The 19,375-nt window shown below is 45.2% G+C and overlaps 1 protein-coding gene across 1 annotated transcript; it reads left to right on the plus strand.

The window, feature by feature from the left end:
- The first annotated feature begins 961 nt into the window (after positions 1-961).
- On the plus strand, positions 962-15,319 carry LOC134339326 (keratin, type I cytoskeletal 47 kDa-like). The gene is made up of 10 exons (XM_063035731.1): positions 962-1,432; positions 3,212-3,294; positions 3,429-3,585; positions 4,701-4,862; positions 8,265-8,390; positions 9,260-9,480; positions 11,042-11,088; positions 13,029-13,056; positions 14,018-14,034; positions 14,831-15,319. The coding sequence occupies exons 1-10, from the start codon at positions 1,010-1,012 to the stop codon at positions 14,845-14,847; spliced, it is 1,281 nt and encodes a 426-aa protein (XP_062891801.1). The 5' UTR covers positions 962-1,009; the 3' UTR covers positions 14,848-15,319.
- The last annotated feature ends 4,056 nt before the right edge of the window (positions 15,320-19,375 follow it).

Consider the following 19,375-nt stretch of genomic DNA (forward strand, 5'->3'; position numbering starts at 1 on the left):
GTTTATCTACTAGGGTATGAGGGATCCTTTTAAGAGTCTGATAATGGTGTGATAGCCGCTGTCCTTCAGCTTGGAGGCATATATTGTCAAGTTTTTGTACCTCATATACTCAGCGGCAACTTAAGTACACCTGCTCCTTAATGCAAACATCTAATCAGCCAATTATGTGGCAGCACCTGGATACATAAAAGCATGCAGACATGGTCAAGAGGTTCAGCTGTTGTTCAGACCAAACATCGAAATGGGCAAGAAAAAGGATCTAAATGGTTTTAACCATAGAATGATTGTTGGTGTCAGATGGAGTGATTTGAGTATCTCAGAAACTACTGAACTCCTGGGGTTTTCACACGTAACAGTCTCTAGAGTTTGCAGAGTATGGTGCGAAAAACATCTAGTGAGCGGCCGCTCTATGGGTAAAAAAAAAATGCCTTGATAAGAGAAGTCAGAGGAAAATGGCTAGACTAGATCAGGCTGACAAGCAGGCGTAGTAATTGCGCGTTACAACACTGCTGTGCCCAGAGCATCTCTGAACGCACAGCACGTTGAACCTTGAAATGGATCGACTACGGTAGCAGAAGATCTCGAAGTCAGTGGCCACTATTTTAGCTGCAGGAGATACCTAATAAAGTGGCCACAGTATAGATTTTCTCAAACGCGCAGACAATATTCCAAGTGCTGTCTCGCCAGCGTTTACAACGCCTTATAAAAACGTCGTAATTCTGAACCCGCAACTCTTGTAATAAAACCCGATATCCTGCCAAGCCTTCCTAGTTACCTTCAGCTGGAAGATAAAATCTTGCGTTTTACATACACGGTTGCAGTTCTTCCACTCCCGCGGAAGCCCACTCCGCCTCCCCCACCCACACCCACACACCTGCGGGCTGGGTCCAATGAACTCGCGGTGGGAGGGAGAAGGAGGAGCCGAGGACATCGGTGGAGATATAAAGGGCGGAGAGTGTACCTCACTTTTGTTCTCAGCAGAGGTGCGGTTGTCTCTGTGTTCTCCAACATGAGGTCCTCCAGCAGTATGGTGAGCTATTCCACGCAGATCCCCAGGTATTCCCAGAGCGTACATTTGCCACAGCGGCAGTCGGCCATGAGCGGTAGCTCATTCATCCTGCGCTCCGCCGGTCGCAGTGGCATGAGCATGGCCGGTGGTGGCTATGGCTATAGCTCTGGCCTTGGCTTTGGCTCTGGTTTGTCTGCCGCTTCGCTCTCGTTGCGAGGCGGCGCCGGCGGCTTGGTGGGCGATGAGAAGGGCACCATGCAGCACCTGAACGACCGCTTGGCCAACTACCTGGCGACGGTGCAGCGCCTGGAGCAGTCCAACCAGGAGCTGGAGAAGGAGATCCGCGAATTGTCAGCCAACACTGTTGTCCAAGGGTTCGACTGGTCGGTGTACGAGCAGACGGTCAAACCCCTTCAGAAGCAGGTGGGTAACTCGTTTACTGCTCAGACCGGTCACAGCATTATAGCAAGAAGCTTCTGCGCTCTGCCCATCCTGTGGTGGGTGGGGTTCTGGGCTGTAGACAGTGTCTTATCCGACTGCAAGATGCCTGTCATTGACCCGTGTTCCTCTAACCCTCTCCTATCCACATGGGACAAGCAAGATGCGGCACGGACTAGGCAGGTCCGGTAGGATCTGCTCAGAAACCTTGACAGCTGATGTTTTGGGTTGTTTGTCCACCTCCCTCCTCAGATATTGTCTGGCTAGCTGAGTTTCCTCGGCATCTGGTTAGTTCCATATTCCACCATATGCAGTCTCTGTTCTATCCACGAGTGTGTAAAATCTTTAAGCATCATAATTGTACCTGCATCTGACATCTCATTCCATTTTCTACCACTCTCTGTGGGGAAACCTACTCCCTTGGGTCCCCTTTAAATCTATCACCTCTTGATTTGGACTCCCCTGAAATGGGAAAAAGATCGGCTACCCAGATTTTATGAACCTCTGAAGTCACCCTTTGATCTCTTACATTGCCGAAGAAATGACCAATCTTCTCTTTATAACTCAGCCCCTCCGGTCCTGATGATAGAGAGTTGACCTCCTCCTGCAGTTTTGCAGGTGGCCTGGAATGAGTCAGTCTCTTTCGGATTCACTTGTCTTCTGCAGTTCCTCTGAGGGTGTGGTGTCACATTGAGTGGGAAGGAGACCTTGGGTTGAGGAGATAAAGACTTACGGGTGTCAGGGTGGGATACTTGGATACTCTATAGAGGAGAGGTTGCAGCTCACTTTTGGAAGATGTACTGGCCCACCTGGGACACGTTTCTGCTCAATGAGTCTTTGCCAGTCAACTGCATCTGAAGACTCTCTCCTCCACAGTGTCAAATGACCAGACTGACCGACCCACCAGATCAGTACCCTAGGCTTTGCAATGTTGGACATGCTGGAATGTGTGGCAACACTTGACAGCTGCTCCCAGCACATCCCTGGGTGTGGAGGTTAACACAAATGGTGCGTTTTACTGTATGTTTCAATGTACATGTGTGATTACTAAATCTGAATATGGGGTCTGTGAGGGGAGATCAGAAGGGAAATGGACCTATTAAAAGAAGAATAAAGCATTGTAATATGAGGTGTTGTTCACATATAACAACACATAAGGTGTTAAAATCAGATCAGTGGCCCAGGGAGCTGATGACAAGCAACAAGTAGTTCAGTCGCCCTTTGTAAGCTGAGTGGGGGTTGATTGACAAAATGATTTCCTATTTACGCTTGGCTTCTCTAGTGCAGAAATTTAGACTGAATTCAAGTACTGGATGGAAGGAACACAGGAGAATCACTGATTTTCCTCCGGGATGGTGGGATGAGGAAATAACACATTGGAAGTGATGTCCTGACAAGCAGAGTGAGGGAGAAGGCTTGAGAAGGACTGAAAAAAGACCAGCTTCACAGCCACAGGGACGGGTACAATTTCAACGTGGGATTTCCAAGTTGCACTTTCAATGTGGAGGAGATAGATTGGGTTGAGGCAAAGTTGTTCTTTATAAAGAAGGGAATTTTGTATCTGTGCAAGGAGTAGCACCTGTTGTCAGGTGAGGATGGACCTGCACCAATGACAGAGGTCTAGGTGAAGCTGTTCGTCTTCCTCTGTAACTTCCAATTCTATTCCTGAGTGCCTTAGCTGTTTTCTATATTAAATAACGATTAGAAATGCACGCCTGTGGATTTCTGACTTCCTCTGACCTTTGTCCTTTTCATCTATCCCAGATACTGGACGCCACCCTGCAGAACTCCCAGATCGCTCTGGAGATTGACAATGCCAAGCTGGCGGCTGAGGACTTCCAAAACAAGTGGGTAACCTATTTTCCTTCAGTTTCCTTCCTCTCTCCACTGCTGGATCTTGCCCAGTGTGTCCTACACACCTCCATCATCGTCCATGCTTGGTACTCAGTTATGTCTTGTTGTCCTGCCCCCTCTGTTGCAGGTGGCAGACCGAGCAGATGCTACGGCAGTCTGTGGAGAGTGATATTGATGGCCTCCACCATCTGAAAGAGACCTACCTGCAATTACAGGGCAGCCTGGCCAATGACATCTCTGGGCTGGAGGACGAGATTGCCTTCATGAAGAAGAACCACGATGAGGTAGGCAACCGCTCGTTGCTCCACCGTTTCTTCTTCACAGAGGGGAGTATCTACCATTGGACACTACAGCACAGAAACCAACCCTTAAGTCCATCTAGTCCATGCTGGACTGTTATTTTACCTAGTCCCATCAGCCTGTACCTGGATCCTAGCCCTCCATACCCCTTCCATCCATTTACTTATAAAATTTCTCTTAAATGTTGAAATTGAACCCGCGTCTACCACCCTCTGACTGAAGTAGTCTTTCTTTAACATTTCACCTTTCACCCTTAACTCATAGCCTCTAGATCTAGTCTTATCGAACCTCAGTGGGAAAAAGCCTGCTTGCATTTACCGCTTATAATTTTGTACACTAGCTGTAAACTTCTGTCACCGTTCCCCAGCAATGGCTCGGTTGCATTATCAGATGGTCATGGTGCTCTACAGCACAAAAGTTGGCCTTTCAGCCCAACTTGTCCATGTGACCAGGTGCCTAACTGAGTCAGTCCAATTTGCCTGTATTTGATCCTCATCCCTCTAAACCTTCTTGATGCTGATAACTACGTAAGTTTCATTGTACCTGCCTCAGTGCTCCCTCTGGCAGTCTGTTCCATATACTCACCAGCCTGTGCAGAAAAACAAACTGCCCTTTTGTCCCCTTTCCCCTTTTCACTGAAACTTATTCTCCGTAGTTTTGGACTCCTCAACCTTGGGATCGGGGAAAGAGCCAGATTCACCTTGTCCCTCGTGGTTTTATCCACCTCGACAAGTTTACCCTTCATTCTCCTATGGTCTAGGGGAACAAAAAAACTTTCCAGGCTCTCTTTATAACCGAAGCCCTCTAAGTCCTGATGGCCACCTTGTAAATATTTATTTTACTTTCTCCAGTTTAATGACATACAGGCACATGTAAGTTTAGAAGTTCAAGTTTCTGCTTTGACTACCCTGTTGTGCAATGAATTTTAGCCTCAAACGATCCTTTTTCGACGATGTTTCACCCAATCCTTGATTTTTGGCTCCTAATTCTCTTGAATTATCCATCACAAGCAGCAGTGCAGCACCAGGGAGATCTACAGTGCATTGTCAGTCGTAAGTGGGCTGTGCTGATCCAGCCTCATTGTTGTCTTGTTTCTCAGGAGCTGAAACTGCTGCAGCAACAGAGGACCCAAGAGGTTCATGTTGAGGTGGACTCTGCTCCGGCCGTTGACCTGAATGTAGCCCTGGCAGAGCTCCGGGAGAAGTACACCACCCTCGCTGACAATAACCAGGCAGAGCTGGATAAGTGGTACCGTGAACAGGTAAGGATTGGAGCAGCCACTCACATCGGCTCCGACTGCAAGACAATAAATGACTGCTTAATCTGCACATCACTGTAGCATAGTCCTTGGAAGACAGTGGGCTGTGGAGGACATGTTAGTTGCCATGCTATCCACAATAATAGTTGGAGCTCCAAATTGTACAGGTCCTCAGCCAGTCACAACGTCTCTGATTTCCCTATCTCCTGCATGCTTGCAGAAAGGAAATGCTTCAAGTGACCTTCAGTGAAGAGACCTGAGAGAATTTCTGCCCCAACCTTCTCAGAATCAGATTTAATATCACTAACACATGACATGAAATTTGTTTTCATGGCAGCAATGCAGTGCAAACCTTTCAACAACAAAAATAGTGGGGAAAAGAAAGAGAATGAGACCGTGTTCCTTGTTTCACGGATCATTCAGTAATCTTAAACACAAGAGATTCTGCAGATGCTGGAAATCCAGAGTTAGACACAAAATGCTGGAGGAACTCAACAGATCAGGCAGGATCTATAGAAAAGAAGAAACAGTCACCATTTCAGGCTGAGACTCTTCATTAGGACCGGAAGGGAAGTGGAAGCAGCCAGAGTAAGAAGGTGGGGAGAGGGGATGGAACTGGAAGGTGATAGGTGAGACCAAGTGAGGGGTAAGATAGGTTGCTAGGTGGCTGGGGAAGGGGAGGGAAGAAGTGAGAAGCCGAGAGGTGATGGGTAAAAGACCTTTCTTTCCAGTCCTGAAGAAGGGTCTCAGCCCAAAACGTAGACTCTTTGTTCCTCTCTGTAGATGTTGCCTGATCTTCTGAGCTTCTCCAGCATTTTATGTGTGTCGTTTAGAAATCTGATGGTGGAAGGGGTGAAAATATTGAATGATTATGGGTTTTCAGTATCCAACTTCCACCAATGGTAGTAAAAGGGTATGTCCTGGATGAGTGTGTCCTTAGTGATGTTATTTTACTGAGACACCCTCTTGAAGATGTCCTCAATGGCGAAGGGTTGAGTCTATAACCCTCTGCAGTCTCTTGCAATCCTGTGCATCAATTTCTCCATAGCAGGCTGTGATGCAGCCAGTCAGAATACCCTCCACCATATATCTATAGAGATTTTGAGTCTTTGACATGTCAAGTCGCTTCAAACTCCTAATGAAGTAGATCCGTCTTCATGATTGCATCAGTGCAGGAACCACAATAGATCCTCAGTCCTGATGAAGGGCCTCGGCCTGAAATGTTGACCGTTTATCCCCCTCCATGGATGCTGCCTGACCTGCAGAGTTTCTCCAGCATTTTGCCTGTGGTTCTCCGGATTTCCTGCATCCGCAGAATCTCGTATGTTTATAGATCCCCAGGAACCAGAGGCTGCTCACCCTTTCCACTGCTGACCCTTCAATGAGGACTGGTGTGTGCTCTCCCGATTTATTTCCCCCCCCCCCACCACCCCTCCTGGAGCCCACAAAATTAGTTCCTTGGTCTTACTGATATTGAGTGAGAAATTGTTGCAACACCACTCAACCAGCTGGCCTGCCTCATTCCTTTAAAATGCCTCATCACCATCTGAGATTCTACCAACAGCAGTGGGTCAAATTTTTCAATGCATTTAAGCCCGTGCTTAGCCATTGTCATGAGTGTAGGGTAGAACAGTGGATTAAAAACTACTGGAGTGACATGGACCTAGTGAAATCTAGAAAATACTTCCAGCTAATGTGACTTCCTCCCAGTCAATTTGACAGGGCAGGTTCCCCATTGAAAGCAGCATCAGCGTTCGTAGTATCTGATGATAACAGTCCAGACACAAATACTTAAAACACAGATCCTTCAGCTCCAGTCTGTCCTCAGTGGTTAGAACCTCCCTACACTTGTTCCTGTTCAGTGTATTGAACCAGAAATCGACCCAACTTCATAGGCTAGTTACCCAAACCTTAAGTCCTGATGACTCAGAAATTGGCCAAGGTCCTTGAATCTTTGAGTAGATACAGCGGGAATCCATTGTGAAGTTGCTCTCTGGGTGGTTTCTGAGGCCACCATAGAAGCTACCACTGATGGAGATCAAGAAGGGGTTCAGTATGCTGTGACCAACCAAGGAGCTGTATAACCACTGAATGGTGTTCTTTGATTTGGCAACTGCTTCAGTTAATAAAATAACACAGGTTATTAATGGGTTCAGTTAATAACACAACACAATCGCTTTAGGAGAATGGTCACCTGCCAGTGATTCATGTACTGAAAACTTCAAATTTTCTCCTTCAGCCTTCTTCTCTGTTGACCACTTGTATTCAGTGTTGGGCCTGTAAACTGCATTTGTAATGTGTGGCCCACAATCCTAACATGTCAAATGTAGAAGGTCGGATTACACTCTGATTTAGCAAGCTAGCTTGCGCCATTAAAATATCCCATGGAGATCACCAATAATTTGCTCTGGGAGTAGAGGCAGTTCATAAATGAGCTTAGAACATTACAGCACTGTACAGCTCATGATATAGTATTAACCTTTTAACTTTAAGATCAATCTAACCCTTCCCACCTACATAGTCCTCTATTTTTCTATCATCCATGTACCTAAGTTTCTTAAATGTCCCTAATGTATCTGCCCCTACTATTATCCATATATTATGTGTGTGTATGTATATGTGTAAGAATAACCAGTGTGTGTGTGTGTCTATATAATATATAGACACACACATATATAAATAAAATGTATATATCTATATATGTTTGTGTGTGTACATATGTAGTTATATATATAACTTTAAATATTACAAAGAAAGGGCAAAAGGGCAAATAAAGAGTTTTATTGGGGGGATCCATTCAAAAATCTGAAGGCAGAGGGGAAGAATCTGTTCCTAAAACATTGAACGTGGGTCATTAGGCTCCTGTGTCTCCTCTCTGAAGGTAGGAATGAGAACAGGAGATGGTGGCGGTTGTCCTTAATGATGGATGCCATCTTTTAGAGGGCATTGCCTTTTGAAAATGGCCTTCATGGTAGGGAGGTTAGTGCTCATGATAAAGCTGGCTGAGTTTCCAACCCTCTGCAGTGGCCCCTCCATACCAGGTGCTGGTGCAACCAGTTAGAATAATCTGTCTTGATGGAACACAACTAGTAGCCAACTTACCGTAGACTTACTCAACAGTTTCCGTCCAGTCTACCTGTGTTCTCTCACTTACTGGGAATTGACCTAACAGTCTCCTTAACCCAAGTCTCTTCCCAGTTTCTGTTATCTCAAGGACTTGCTTGGTACTGAAGGATTTTATTTGAATTCTGAGTGTTGCTATGAAGGGATGCTTTGACTTACTGTTCTGAGGGGGGGGTCAGTATCATTGTGGATTGCGTTCCTTGTTACCATTTGGACAGCGTCTCATCAACCTGAGGTCAGGTGCCTCACATCCGTCCCCCTAATCTTTTTTCCTTCTTTCAGCTCTCGATTAAAGAAGTAGAAGTGACTCAGAATGACCAGGCTCTCACCGGTATTAAAACTGAGATGTCTCAGCTCCGACATCAAACACAAAATCTCGAGACCGAATACAATGGCTTACTCGGCAATGTAAGTGGTCTTTGCTTGTGAGTAGAATGGCAATGAAAAAAATTATTGCTCTCAAGGTGTGGGTTTGACTGCACCTCGACGGATTTGCTTGTTGGGCAGTTTCAGTGGGCTGATTGGGGTCGGTCCACTGACTGTGGGTCTGGGAGTGAACTATCAGCAAAATCAAGCTATTTGGCCCATCAAGTCTGCTCTGCCATTCAATTATGGCTGAGTAATTTTCCCTCTTGTCTCCATCTTCCTACCTCTCCTAAACTTTGACGCCCTGACTCATCAATAACCGATAAACCTCCATTTAAGTATACCCAGAGGCTTGGTCTCCACAGCCATCTGAATCAATTCCACACCTCATCGCTCTCTGGCTAAAGAAATTCCTCATCGGTTTTAACTGGTTTTCTTGTATTCTGTGGCTGTCCTATACTCCCCCACTATTGAAAACCTCCTCTCCACATTCACTCTATCTAGGCCTTTCAATATTAGCTAGGTTTCAAGGAGATACCCACCTCCTCATTCTTCCAAGCTCCAGAGAGTACAGACTCAGAATTATTGAATGTTCTTCATATCTGAACCCTTCATTCCTGGGGTCATTCTCATGAGCCTCCTCAGGACCTTTTCTAAGGCTAGTACATCCCTTAGATAAGGGAGCTAAAAACATTGAAGTGTTGTTGGGAGGGAGGCATGTGTTTGAGCAGCATGTGTCCTATAATATGGTTGGAAGTACTTGCCTCAGAGTTCAAATTCCTCAGTTGTGATGCTGGGGTTTGAACTCCAGTCTCAAAGTTAAGAGTCCAGTGTCACAACCTCTTGTTTAAGCCCCACCAATGTCCTTGCCATTGAAACCTGTTCTGACCGTGATGGCGTTATGCTTCTAGATAAGTGCACTGGAGAGCACCCTGGATCAAACAGAGGCCTCATTTGACAAGCAGCTTCAGAGTTTGCAGTTCCAAATCAGAAGCCTCGAGGGCGAGCTGGGAAGTCTCCGGAGTGAGCAAATGCGCCTGAAGGGCGAATATGACAAGACCCTTAACATCAAGATGCAACTGGAAGCTGAGATAAATCAGTACAAACGTCTACTGGTTGGCGGCAACCAAAGGTAAGGCACGGACAGAGTTTTGGGAGTCATACAAAAAAGAACACACTGGTGTCGTAAAGCATTGTATTATCATGCTGCCTCTTATTCACCTATCTCGTTGGAATTGATTCCGGTCAGATTATTCAGAGTCAGACCTATGATGTCAAACTTTGGTTCTGCAGTAGCAGTACAAACTAAAGTCAATTATAAATTACAGAAAGAGTGCGGAAGAATGATGTAGTATTCATGTACTGTTGGGACTCTGATGACAGGGTGGAAGAAGGTACTGACGGGTTTAAAGATTAGCTTTATCTGTCACATGTACATTGAAACATAGTGAACTGGGTTAACTGCATCAACGACTAACATAGCCTGAAGGTGTATTGGAGACAGCCTGCAAATGTTGCAATACTTCCGATGGCAACATGGCAAGCGGTCAACTCACACGTACACCTTTTGGAATGTTGGATGAATTCCTTATGCTGCAACCAGTCAGGAAGCTCTCTACCGTCCAGCTATAGAAACTTATTATGTCTAGGTTTCTTACAAATCTCCTCAAACTTCTACCATTCCATAAACAACTAGGTTGAGAATGAAAAGGAAAACCGAATGTGGAATATGGTGTTCGAAAATACAGGGCAGGTAGACAAAGTGTGAGAGCTACAACAAAGTAACTTGGAGACAGAGTTCCCCTTTTAGTAGAAGTCATTTGGTTGAGTAGGAACTCTCCTTGAATCTATGTTGACGGTTCCTTGCTAATCTTCATCCCTTTTTGAAGGGCGCTAAGCAACTATGGAGAGCCTACACTTGATGCTTCTCATTCCCTGGACCCCTCAAAATTCTGATAAGGAATTTAAGCATACTTTCCTACCCCCTTAACACGTTCAGAACATCTTGAGTTTGAGCACATGCCTGATATTTTTTTAAAACCCACAGTGAAGAGACTGACATTCCTGTCTCCAGCCACTTTTCATCAGTGAATGCTCAGGCGTGGTGCTGCATAGGCTGGGTTGTAGTCCTCTGTCAGAAAACTTTAAATCCAGTCTTACAGTTTCAGTAGGAACTCTTTGGTGTCTCAATGCCTGCGCCAATCACACAGCCGTCTGTACTGATACCATTCACTGGAAGTTGGCATTTTTGTACCTCTATTTATCTACTCATCCATGCAATTAAATGTATCTGCTTAACCACTGCCTAGGCATGTTTCTGTTTCTAAACACATTTGATGAATTTCTTCCTCATCTCCTCCACTTCCTTGCCCTACTCCTATGTTCTCTAGTTCCAAGTATCTCTTCTGTGGGGATGTTTCCTACCAGTTACCCTCTCCATGCCTGGCATAATTTTGTCTGCCTCTTTCAAAGACTTCCTCAGCCACAGCTACAGGGAAAATACCCAGCCTATGCAGAGTCTCCTTATAACTGAAATATTCTGGTGAATCTCCTCTACATCCTGTGCTATGTAGTCACATCCTTACAGAATTTTGCCTCCTGCTCTCCTCCTCTCCCGGTGCATTAAACCCCCATTTTTGTGTTAACCTTTGCTAAAAACATTTCATTCTCTTTCTCCCCCCCCCCCCCCCCAGCATGGCAGCTGGTGAATTATCCGCTGGCCTCGTATCTGGAGGGACTGGTAAGTATTGCACTGTGCTTTTTTTCTCTTGTTATATAAGGGGGAAGCTTTGTGCATCAAAAAGTGTGAATCATTGTGTTAATCCTGCCAAGCAGGGAGACAGGGAGCAGTGGTTGAGAAGTGCCATACCGTATTCCCTCTGTACTACTGTTTACCCTCTTTCTTTTCTAACATTGCTTTTCTTTACCTGAACCTTTGTTGCCCTCTCTCCCCTTGGCCCTTGTCTCTCGGTGACCTGGTATTTGCACCCACCCCTACATCTCTGATTCGTCCTGCTCTCATCATGGGGATGAATTCCACTGCACTATCTTTTGGCTCTCAAGTCTGGAATAATCCTGCCTCCTGTATTGTTTTGTCCAGCTCTTTGAGCACTGCTTCTGTTGATGAGTTTGAGGTCAGGTTTTATTTTTGTTCTGCTACCTGACCTGCTGCTACTTTCCCAGTGTACTGACTCTGCTTGGATTTAGGGAAGGGTGAGAGCTCGGTGGGTGAAATCGACCTTTGTCATTGACAGAAACTTCAATCTTAGAACTTTGGTTAGTTGATTTTCTTTGCCTGGGCCTGCATCTCTTGACAATCAAACATCGTTCACAGTTCAAGATTGTTTATCGTCATTCTTGTATATTGTATACAAGTGTAAAGGAGAGTAAAATGATTGTCACTCCAGATCTGAAGGAGCTTAAAAAATACACAAGAGTACACAATAAAAGTTTTAAAAACACAAATATAAATACTTAAGATTATCTTATTTACTTAAGCCACATAAAGTGACAGTAGCTACAGGAGAATCTGTACGTAAGGTGCCAGACATAAAGTAGTGGTAGTGGGGTGGGATGATCAGCCTGACAGCTTGGTGAAAGTGAGTGTTTTTGAGTCTGGTGATCCTGGTATAGAGGCTGCGTGGAGATGTGCACGTTATTACACAGTATTACCTTGTAAACCAGGAGTTCAAAAGGGAGTTGTAAATGTATAAGCTCTCTAGGCCCCATCTCCGTTGACAAATCCAGCCACATTCTGGACCCCAGCCACACACTCAGCCCACAATCTGAATCTATCTGCAACCCCCCCCCCCCCCGCTCCCCGCCAGTTCTGGAGTTCTGGCTGCACATCCCGTTTGGACTGATGACTCTAATTTTGGGCTAATGAGCGAGTCAGAGAGAAGGCCATCAGTTTCTGACCATTTACACCCCACCCTCTCCAGCCCCTCCTGATTCCCTCCACCAGTAGCTGTCTCCACTTTCACATTCCCCTTACTTCATCCACCTCGTTCATTTCCTTTTCTTCTTTTACATCCGTCACCCATCTCCTCTTCCTCCTCCCTTCTCCTCACCGACACAACCTGCCCATCAGTCCACCAACTACTAGCACACCATTCCCCCTCTAATATACAGGTCATGTCCTCTCTCCCAGAATGCATGATTTCAATGCAAAACGTCAACAATTTCTCTCAACATACACCCAGAAATGCAGCTTGATCCACAGAGTTCCTCCAGAAAATTGCTTCTGATCAAACGATCAAGTTGTTTTCGATCACATCATCGTGGAAGTTCCTTCACCCAGTCAGTTAATCAGATCTACCAGTCTTTGCCCCTCCTCACCCTCTCAATCTATTACCTCAGTCACTGTAAACTTTTTAAATACATTTATAATGCTGTTTATATTGTAAGTGCATTCAAGTATTAATGCACATTTTTTTTGCATATCTGTATTTTAACCTCTAACTTTATTTTTATATAATTTAGTCATAATAATTGTAGAATGTTATTTTTATTGCATGTCGCACCCAGACCAACACACATGTAGATTCCTAATACATGCAAATGTATATGGGGAATAAAATTGAACCTTGATCAATGCCAGATTATCAATGTTTTCCTGCACTTTGAACTGTATTTAATCTTGCTGAAGGTTAACTGGTCTTTTCTTCCTATCAAATTTAGGCACAGGAAGTAGTACGATAACCATCAAGTAAGTTGTACCTCTTGACATCGATTCTTGGCCTGGGAGGGTGATGGGTGAGATAAAAATTTCTAAATCATGAACATAGGAACAGAATTAGGTCATTTGGCCCATCGAGTTAACTCCACATTCCTTCGTGATGGATGTATTTTCCCTTTCAATCCCATTCTCCTGCCTTCACACCATATCTTCTGACACTCTTACTAGACAAGAACCTGTCACACTCCGTTTTAAATATTCCCAATGATATGGCCTCCACAGCTGTCTGAGGCAATGAATTCCACAGATTCACCATCTTCTGGCTAAAGAAATTCCTCCTCACCTGTATTCTAAACTGCTGTCTTATTCTGAGGCTGTGCCCTCTGGTCCTAGACTCCCAATTATAGGGAGCATCCGTTCCAAGTCCATTCTATCTCAGCCTTTCAGTATTTGAAAGGTTTGAATGAGATTCACCCTTCATTCTTCTAAACTCCAGCAATACAGGCCCCTCATAAATGAACCCTTTCATTCCCGGAATCATTATTGTGAACTGTCTGGACTCTTTCCCATGCCAGAAAATCCTTTCTTAGATAATGCGCCTAAAACTGTTGACTGTACTCCACCTGAGACATTGCAATGATCTCCAGTGCCGTCTGCCTCTCCTGGAACAGTTATTATTCCTTTCTGATCAATAGTTATTTCTGTGTGCGGACAATACCTCTTGCTACTTGGGGATGTGGGAGAGAGTGGGGACCAGCCCAAGGATCATCTCTCTCAATGCTGACAGATCTTTGCCTTTGAATTCTCAACTTAATGGTGGTTTGATGGGAATTCAGAATTGTGATGCGATTTTATGAAATGGGAAGCTGCCAATTACCTGCTAGTTATAGACTCACAATGGAGATGGAGACAATGTGTAATGTATGGATTTTAAGTTCTGTTGCTTAAAACTTGTGAGGTGCTAATCCAGTTGTTCTTCATTCTATTTCAGGACCACTGAAACCAGAGGTAAGCCGCCTCTTAAATCTGTTTCGTTGACATTACGTTCAAGGGCTAGGTTTGATCTTTATTCCTTTTGGATATTTTAATAGACTCTGTTACATTGGCCACAGCTTGGACCAAAACAAGAAATTGGCTGCTGGTGGGGTGTTTGGTGGGGGGAGAGGCAGGAGAAGGAAGGAGTCATGGTGGTTTTGTGTGGAGCATCTGACGCTCCGATCTGGTGTTTGCTTCAGTTCTCCTGGGTGGGCCAGGCCAGGGAGCAGGAGCTGGTCATTGAGCACCTCAAACCGGTTCTGCCTTTCTGCCAAGTCTGAGCTGTTGCCCCATCGCAGAGACAAGCACAAACACCTGGATGATGCTCCACTCATCCGAGGGAGTCACCAGAGGAAGGCACAGACTTAGATCCTGATCACAGTTACGTCAACTTGCTACTTTCAGCAATCAGTTCTTGGGGCACGTTGTGCTAAAGACGACTGAGAGCATTAACTTTGATCCAAGATGAAGGACAATTAAACTTAATCCATTTGGTTCCCTGACGACCTCGAACAGAAATTTGATCTTTCTTTCCCAGTCTGTCCTATGTGACTCCAGACCCACCTCAGATGGTTGACACCTGTTCCAGCTCAGTTTGGGGGCATGTGGGGAGAGGCAATAAACACTGGTCTCGAAATGGAAAACCTCCAATTTAAAGGGAAATATGTGAATCCCAGGAAGGGAGAGCTGTGGCAGGGGAGGAGATCGGGGGACCTGGGCTATGAAGTTCTGGTCTGCAAAGTTAACCTGTGCTCTTTGTTTTGTTTAGAAAAAATTGTTTCATGAAGAGTCTGCAGCAGAGGGACTTCCGAGGAGCCTGGATAAAGGCCCCCACAACTCCTGCTTGCTGCTGGGATTCCTGGGATGTGGGCTGCCCTCTGTCCCCTGCCCTTTTACTCTTCACTTTCTGCTTCAGATAAACATGGATGACGGAGCCAGATGTCCTGTAACTCTCTTCAAGCGGAGTTGCAGTGCTTCCAACATGGTTGCTATGGAGACAGCAGCCTTCATCCTCAGCTGTCCTCACTGAAAGAGAGGCACTGCCAATCCTACCTACTTCCCTCCTGAACCCAGGTCCAGCCCGCGACGGCTGTAGGAAAACACGGTGTGACTGTTCCTGGGGGCAGAGCATGTGAGTGAGATGCTGGCCTGTCTGGGCCCAGGATAGGGCTGAAGGCCTTGTGTTGTCCGTTGTTCCATACTTGTCTTGGTCGCTTTCAATAAACTTCTGCCTGAACCATAATGCTGTCATGTATCTGTTTGATACGAGCACCGACTCCGCTGAATCCATAAATGAACCTAAATTGGTGTTGTAGGCTGAAGATTGTGGGGAAAATTAAACAAGGGATCCTGATCCACTGAGGAAGTGGGCTGAAGATTGGTGATCGGGGGCAATGATGACCGATCAGGGTACAACTCCTGTCACTGCCTGGAAGGAGTTTGTACGTTCTCCCCGTGATGGTGTGTGTTTCGTCTGGGTCCTCCTGCTTTTCAGAGATCTGGTAACGATTAGTGCGTTACGTTGGTGCCGGAAGTGTGGCGACACCTATGGGCTGCCCAGGACCATCGTCACTGAGTTAGTCGTAGTCATAGTCGTAGTCATACTTTATTGATCCCAGGGGAAATTGGTTTTCGTTACAGTTGCACCATAAATAATATAGTAATAAAACCATAAATAGTTAAATTATAATATGTAAATTATGCCAGTAAATTATGAGATAAGTCCAGGACCTGCCTATTGGCTCAGGGTGTCTGACCCTCCAAGGGAGGAGTTGTAAAGTTTGATGGCCACAGGCAGGAATGACTTCCTATGACACTCTGTGTTGCATCTCGGTGGAATGAGTCTCTGGCTGAATGTACTCCTGTGTCCAACCAGTACATTATGTAGTAGAAGGGAAACATTGTCCAAGATGGCATGCAACTTAGACAGCATCCTCTTTTCAGACACCACCGTCAGAGAGTCCAGTTCCATCCCCACAACATCACTGGCCTTATGAATGAGTTTGTTGAATCTGTTGGTGTCTGCTACCCTCAGCCTGCTGCCCCAGCACACAACAGCAAACATGATAGCACTGGCCACCACAGACTTGTAGAACATCCTCAGCATCGTCCGGCAGATGTTAAAGGACACATTTGATGCATTTCACTGTATTCTTTAAAGTACATGTGACAAATAAAGCTTATCTTTAAAAAGAATAGCAGATGTAATCAAAGTAAGTGTAATTTTGGGAAGACAGATCTTGGTAATTCTTACATCGTGAGCAGTCGGGCCCTGGGGAGTGCAGCAGAAAAGGTGACCGAGGAATACAAGCGCACAGTTCTCTGACTGTGCGATCACAGGCAGGGTGATGATGGCATTCGGCTCGCTGGCCTTTATCGCTCTGGGCCCTGAATGTAGGAGTTGTGGGAGAATGAATGTTGCAGTTTTTACAAAACGTTGGCGAGGCTGCGGCTGCACCAGGAATATTGTGTACAGTTTTGGTCTCCCTGTTATTAAGAACAAGAAAGGAAGGGGAGAAAGATGTTGCCAAAACCTGAGGGCCTGAATTACAGGGAGAGGTCGGGTAGGCGAGGATGTTATTCGTTACTGTAAAGGAGACTGGAGAGTATTCTTACTTGTACAGTATAGACATGAGAGTCACAGGTAAACCCATCTCCTTCAGGTACCATTCAAACACCTCAAGTGTTGCAACTGCGGCCATCTTGTTCACTTCTGCTGGCACCATATTTCCGGTACTCAGTACAGGTTTCTTTGAAATCTCTCCCCTCTTTTGGTTTTTGGATCCTCAACCCCAGGAAGGAGACTATGATTGCACAGGCAGCGATTTGTTTTTTTTTGGAGGGATATGGAAGTAGCTTGTGTGGGTATCTTGGTTGTCATTGATGAATTGGGCTGAAGGGTGTATTTCCCAACTGTATGATTTGCAGAGGGACTCAATCTTTTGGGCTTTGATCGCCACCTGCAGGCTGAAGTGGGGATCTGCAGGCTGAGGTTGTTGCCGGGATAGAACCCTGCGCAATGTGAGCAAATCATTTCTTGCTTGACTGTTTTACACTGTTAGCAAATTCTGTCTCAGGCAAACTTGCCAGATGGTCTCAAGCACAGTGACGTGCTTTTGTGAAGATTATGGGCATATTGAAGTTTCTGTTTTCCCTTCCTAAAAGATGATATTATTAATCAATTAACATCAGGCATTGACCTGCCTGTGCTTGGGAATCTGCAGTCTCCTCTTAATTACTTCTGGGATCTCTAGCCTCACATTTGGCCTCTCTTTGGACTTGTTATCTGCCCACCCAATTCAGTTCCTTGTTGCTGAAGACTCCATGATCTAGAACTAGACCAACAAGCAACAATGCATCAAGGGAATTGTGATGAAAAACTGTGGTTACTGGTGTGAATCGTGATATAGAAGATTTAATCTAAAATGTGTTCATGCAGTTTAAATAATTACTCCCCCTATGTGACTTTTACTTGTAGACTTCTACAAATTACAATTAAAATCTGGAATTTGGTCTGTCTTGCCCACAGCTAGCATGGTCCTGGAGGCAAATATAATATTGGTTTTCTAAAGGGTTTTAGGCAGACACGTGGATGTGCGGGAGATGGGAAGGATATAGACATTCTTAGGCAAGAGGTTTAGTTTACTTGGACAACTGATCACTAATTTATGTTTACATATTAGTTAATTAAATTAATCTAATTTAATTTGCCCATTCCTGTGCCATACTGTTCTACCGTACATAAGCTGCAATTATTTGAACTTCAATCCACAATAGACAATAGGTGCAGGAGTAGGCCATTCGGCCCTTTGAGCCAGCACCGCCATTCACTGTGATCATGGCTGATCATCCACAATCAGTATCCAGTTCCTGCCTTATCCCCATAACCTTTGATTCCGCTATCTTTAAGAGCTCTATCCATCTCTTTCTTGAAAGCATCCAGAGACTTGGCCCCCACAGCCTTCTGGGGCAGAGCATTCCATATCCACCACTCACTGGGTGAAAAAGTTTTTCCTCAGCGTTCTAAATGGCCTACCCCTTTTGCTTAAACTGTGGCCTCTGGTTCTGGACTCACCCATCAGCGGGAACATGCTCTCTGCCTCCAGCGTGTCCAATCCCTTAATAATCTTATGTTTCAATAAGATCCCCTCTCAGCCTTCTAAATTCCAGAGTATACAAGCCCAGTCGCTCCAATCTTTCGACATATGACAGTCCTGCCATCCCGGGAATTAACCTTGTGAACCTACGCTGCACTCCCTCAATAGCAAGAATGTCCTTCCTCAAATTTGGAGACCAAAACTGCACACAGTACTCCAGGTGTGGTCTCACCAGGGCCCTGTACAGCTGCAGAAGGACCTCTTTGCTCTTATACTCAATTCCCCTTGTAATGAAGGCCAGCATGCCATTAGCTTTCTTCACAGCCTGCTGTACTTGCATGCTTGCTTTCAGTGACTGATGTACAAGAACACCTAGATCTCGTTGTGCTTCCCCTTTTCCTAACTTGACTCCATTTAGATAATAATCTGCCTTCCTGTTCTTACCACCAAAGTGGATAACCTCACATTTATCCACATTAAACTGCATCTGCCATGCATCTGCCCACTCACCCAGCCTGTCCAAGTCACCCTACATTCTCATAACATCCTCCTCACATTTCACACTGCCACCCAGCTTTGTGTCATCGGCAAATGTGCTAATATTACTTTTAATTCCCTCATCTAAATCATTAATATATATTGTAAACAGCTGCGGTCCCAGCACTGAACCCTGCGGTACCCCACTGGTCACCGCCTGCCATTCCGAAAGGGACCCGTTAATCGCTACTCTTTGTTTTCTGTCAGCCAGGCAATTTTCAATCCATGTCAGTAGTCTGCCCCCAATACCATGTGCCCTAATTTTGACCACTAATCTCCTATGTGGGTCTTTATCAGTTAGAGTTAGAGGCTTTAGTGTCACCGAATGCATTCTGTATTGTGAACTGGCTGTATATAAATTGGCTGCTGTGATGACTTCATCACGACATTGCTCTGGGTCATGCTGTCAGCTTGCAGCTATTAGCTGTGGTCTTTTGTATGTCTTGGAACTTGCCACAGAAATGCAGGGCTTTCTCTGTTTAACGGGTCTCCCATCAGCTGTTGAACTTTACCCTGCGAAACAACCTACGGCCCTGTTCTACGGAGAACGCCATCACATATTGTGTTGTTTCTGACTGATTTGACTGCGATATTAGATCCCTTTAAAACCTCTCTCTCTCTTATTGATGCAGTATGGTTTTCGATTCCCCATTCCTGGAGAAAGACAATGGTTGCATGGA

Source organism: Mobula hypostoma, chromosome 29 (assembly GCF_963921235.1).
Source record: "Mobula hypostoma chromosome 29, sMobHyp1.1, whole genome shotgun sequence".
Taxonomy (NCBI): Eukaryota; Metazoa; Chordata; class Chondrichthyes; order Myliobatiformes; family Myliobatidae; genus Mobula; species Mobula hypostoma.